Consider the following 4,348-nt stretch of genomic DNA (forward strand, 5'->3'; position numbering starts at 1 on the left):
ATTTTAAACTCTCGAGTACATTTAGGAAAGAGCCGATGACATTTAAATCTGAAAATGATATATTGAAATTATCTGATGATGTAAAATGTATTTGGAAGAAAAACTATATGCAACCATTTTGTATTTAGAGTAGTTTGACAGTGCTAGTTCTGTATTATGAAAACATTTTAGAATGACATGACCATTAAGTGAATATTCGGTTCATAGTATTTGAGGCAGATTGTTAGGTTATGAGAGTAGAGTGATTGTATAAAAAAAAGAGTGCAAACAATAAATACAAACGATTTTATTTGACACAAAAGGCACAGAGATCAATAAAGGGGAATGCTTGCCTTTCTAATACTCCTCTCCTTCCTCATCCCCCACACTATCAGCTCCAACCTCCTCGTAATCTTTCTCCAGAGCAGCCATGTCTTCTCTGGCCTCAGAAAACTCCCCCTCCTCCATACCCTCCCCCACATACCAGTGCACAAAGGCACGCTTAGCATACATCAGATCAAACTTGTGGTCCAGCCGAGCCCAGGCCTCTGCAATAGCAGTGGTGTTGCTCAGCATGCACACAGCCCTCTGCACCTTGGCCAGGTCTCCACCAGGAACTACAGTGGGCGGCTGGTAGTTGATGCCCACCTTGAAACCAGTGGGGCACCAGTCCACAAACTGGATGGAGCGCTTGGTTTTGATGGTTGCAATGGCAGCATTCACATCTTTGGGAACCACATCACCACGGTACAAAAGGCAGCAGGCCATGTATTTACCGTGGCGTGGGTCACATTTCACCAACTGATTGGCTGGCTCAAAGCAGGAATTGGTGATTTCTGCCACCGAGAGCTGCTCATGGTAAGCTTTCTCTGCAGAGATAACAGGGGCATAGGTGGCCAGAGGGAAGTGGATACGGGGGTAGGGCACCAAGTTGGTCTGGAACTCTGTCAGATCAACATTGAGGGCACCATCAAAACGAAGGGATGCAGTGATGGAGGACACAATCTGACTCATTAACCTGTTGAGGTTGGTGTAAGAGGGACGCTCGACATCAAGATTTTTACAACAGATATCGTAGATGGCCTCGTTATCAACCATGAAGGCACAGTCAGAGTGCTCCAGGGTGGTGTGGGTGGTGAGGATGGCGTTGTAGGGCTCCACCACAGCAGTGGACACCTGGGGAGCTGGGTAGACGGCGAACTCCAGCTTTGACTTCTTTCCGTAGTCGACAGACAGACGCTCCATCAGCAGGGAGGTGAAACCAGAGCCGGTGCCCCCTCCGAAGCTGTGGAAAACCAGGAAACCCTGAAGACCAGTGCACTGGTCCGACTGAAATAGAGGGAGAGACAATGAAAATATTTGAGATACAGTCATGCGTTACACATCTTTTGGATTAACTCTGAAACAAAGAGAATGAAACGTACTAAACGTTCTGAATATAAAGAACATTTGGAAACACTGTTTAGCTTTTTCCCAGCTATGTCAGAGACACTGGTATTGTTTTCAGCTTATGAGTCAGTGTGTTTCATCTTGGCAAAGCTTTCTCATGGCCCTCAGGCACATTTTGACTGAAAGCCATGTACTAAGAGTTCAACATGCTCAGGAAGTTCTACAACAGAGATTATTAAATTGGTAAATCAAGCCAGGATTTCGCCATCTTGCTTTGAACGCAGTCCCGTAAAAACGCCTTTGTGTTTGCAGCATATGACTAATCAAAACTGTTCCAGATGTGTAGTATAAGTTCAAATTAAGGCAGAGTTTGGATATGGGTGTGGTCAGAACAAGGGTGCAGGAGGTAGAGTATCGGTTAAAATACCGTGGTGAGGTAGGAGGTAGAGTATCGGTTCAAATTCCTTTTATGTGACAACCTACTTTGTACTAAAACTGAATCATTTAATTTAACATTATAGATTTCTAAATATACCCACCAGTTTGCGGATCCTGTCCATCACCAGGTCGATGACCTCCTTGCCGACGGTGTAGTGTCCACGGGCGTAGTTGTTGGCAGCATCCTCCTTGCCAGTGATCAGCTGCTCAGGGTGGAACAGCTGGCGGTAGGTCCCAGTGCGAACCTCATCTAAAAAGGGAAATAAGCATAAATGTAAGCGTTTGACTAAGAGGTGGAAAAATCTACACATCAGCATCTTTGCATTTTTGTAGTGAGAGGTTACCGATGACAGTAGGCTCCAGGTCAACAAAAACTGCTCTGGGGACGTGCTTTCCAGCTCCAGTCTCCATGAAGAAGGTGTTGAAGGAATCGTCTCCTCCTCCAATCGTCTTGTCACTGGGCATCTGTCCGTCCGGCTGGATCCCATGTTCCAGGCAGTAAAGCTCCCAGCAGGCATTGCCAATTTGGACACCAGCCTGACCGACGTGGATGGAGAGACACTCACGCTGGGGGGGAAAAGGACATGAAGTTCATGGCACTATAACTTTTTTTTTTTTTTTTTTAAGCCGTGGTTGGCTCATCCTTGTGCTAAGTTTCACAAATTAGATGCTGAAGGCTGCTCTAAAGATATTTCAATATTTAAAATGAGGGAAAAAAGCCTCCTTTGTTAAGAATCAGAACATCATGACAAAAGTCACATGATTGAAGTTCACATTAAGCCTAGGAACAGACAACCCCTTGAGAAATGGCTACTTATATCAGAGGCTTATTATTCATACATAACATGAACAGTGTATTAGGCGCGTTCACACCGGAGTACTTTTACCCGTACTTTTCCCGTTTAGTTCCGATAGTGCCTGGAATTTTGCGTTCACACCAAAAAGAGTACTTAGTTCCGAGAACTTTTACCCCCATTTTTAGTGCCTGCTAGAGAGGTGGTACTATCCTGGGGAGAAAAAAAAGTACCAATTTCGATTGGCTGGGCGAATTGCAAACCACGCCACGTAAAACTCTGAAAAGTTTTGTGAAGCCGCCATTGTATTTGCTGGCATTAGCATTATTAGCATTAGCCCCGCGCACCAACGGAGAGAGACTAACTTATGGCAACACAAAAAAAAACATGGGAGCGGTGGAGTGATGAGGAGGTGTCGGCGTTCTGGCAATTTACTCGGAAGGCTTCAGTAGAAGCCCCAGCAGCTTCTACTGAAGCCAGTCCCCAACTCCGGGGACTTTCGGCCGGGAACTTCGGGTGGCAGTATACGCCGTGAAGTGGTTTGCGGCCTGCCAGTAAACCCAAAGCAGAAGAAGAAGAAGTGACGTCAGTTTTTATTATACATCCATGCTTCATTTGCGTAATCTTCCCTCAGGGAATTTATTCCGGTGTGAACGCGATCTGTACTTATTTCCATGGGCTGGCACTAAGTGCTGGGCACTAAATACGGCAAAGTACTTGGTGTGAAAGCGGCTATAGACAATACTTTTCCTAAAACCAAACCAAATACAGCTGTAGTTCCTTATTTTTAATGCATACAACATAAAATATTAAATATAAAAGGCCCCATTGTGCTTTTAGTGAACAGGGTGTGTCTGAAAAGCCAGTGGTTGCAGTTTAATAAAGGCCAGCCTCTTCAAACAGCCGGTAAAAGAGGAATGTGAAAGTTCACTGACCTCTGCCAACAACTGGGTTATTGTACAGGCAGGGAAACCACGAACAAACCTGAATGTGGATTGTGCCATGTGACTGTCAAATGAACACATATTTTACCACTTTTACAGTTGAAACGAACTATTGAAGAAAGCGTTGTTAAACGTCTACAAAGTATATCTATCTATCTATCTATCCATCTAACTAACCTGTTAACAGCTCTTTTAATTTGTTTAAATGTAGGTCAGCATATGCCACTCCTTAACAGTTATAACAGTAAGTGAAACTAGTTTTGTCGCCGCGTGACGACACACGTGCATATCATATACAGTCTATGGTTCATATACACAAATTGAGAAAACCTATATCTTTACACTCACCATGGTTTTTAAAGTTGGGAAGTCTTGAGTTTGGTTTAAAATAGGAAACAGGCAAAATTAGCTCTCGTAGCAAGACCTTTATGAGTCCAGTGTGAGAAGCAACTAAAGCTTTTCTCTAGGCGGGTGGTTTATACTTCCTCAACAGGCAGAGCCGCGGAATCCGATTGGCCGAAAGTCACGTGAGCTGGATTCCTATTGGTTAAAAAGTGCTGCAGGAACGTTAGAATGGGTCCTAAAACCAGGAAATGAGTTCAGATTTTAGGCTTAGCAGTGCACGTTTCTGATCTTGCTAGCCGATGAGGATGCACGTTCTTATTATACATCCATGGGATGCACCTCCACAGACACACTTCTTGAAATTCGTGAATTGTTTTATATGCGGGGCTATACTTCAAATGAATGGTTTCACAGTCCGTTTCATTTTGCAACTTGCACTTTGTACTCTGCTGTACTGCT

The 4,348-nt window shown here is 44.2% G+C and overlaps 1 protein-coding gene across 1 annotated transcript; it reads right to left on the minus strand.

Annotated features, from left to right (window-relative positions):
• Positions 1–270: 270 nt before the first annotated feature.
• On the minus strand, positions 271–4,014 carry LOC117494192 (tubulin alpha-1B chain-like). Its single transcript, XM_034144965.1, has 4 exons — positions 3,893–4,014; positions 2,151–2,373; positions 1,908–2,056; positions 271–1,308 (listed from the first exon to the last, which is right to left on the minus strand). Exons 1-4 carry the CDS (start codon positions 3,893–3,895, stop codon positions 337–339), a joined length of 1,347 nt encoding a protein of 448 aa, XP_034000856.1. The 5' UTR covers positions 3,896–4,014; the 3' UTR covers positions 271–336.
• Positions 4,015–4,348: the final 334 nt, after the last annotated feature.

This window comes from Trematomus bernacchii, unplaced genomic scaffold (genome assembly GCF_902827165.1).
Source record: "Trematomus bernacchii unplaced genomic scaffold, fTreBer1.1, whole genome shotgun sequence".
NCBI lineage: Eukaryota > Metazoa > Chordata > Actinopteri > Perciformes > Nototheniidae > Trematomus > Trematomus bernacchii.

Coding starts and splice junctions, on each gene's coding strand:
- LOC117494192 (XM_034144965.1), bottom strand. Junction 2,057..2,150: donor CCTGGAGCCTACTGTCATCG/GTAACCTCTCAC, acceptor TTCCCTTTTTAG/ATGAGGTTCGCACTGGGACC. Junction 1,309..1,907: donor TGGACAGGATCCGCAAACTG/GTGGGTATATTT, acceptor CCTCTATTTCAG/TCGGACCAGTGCACTGGTCT.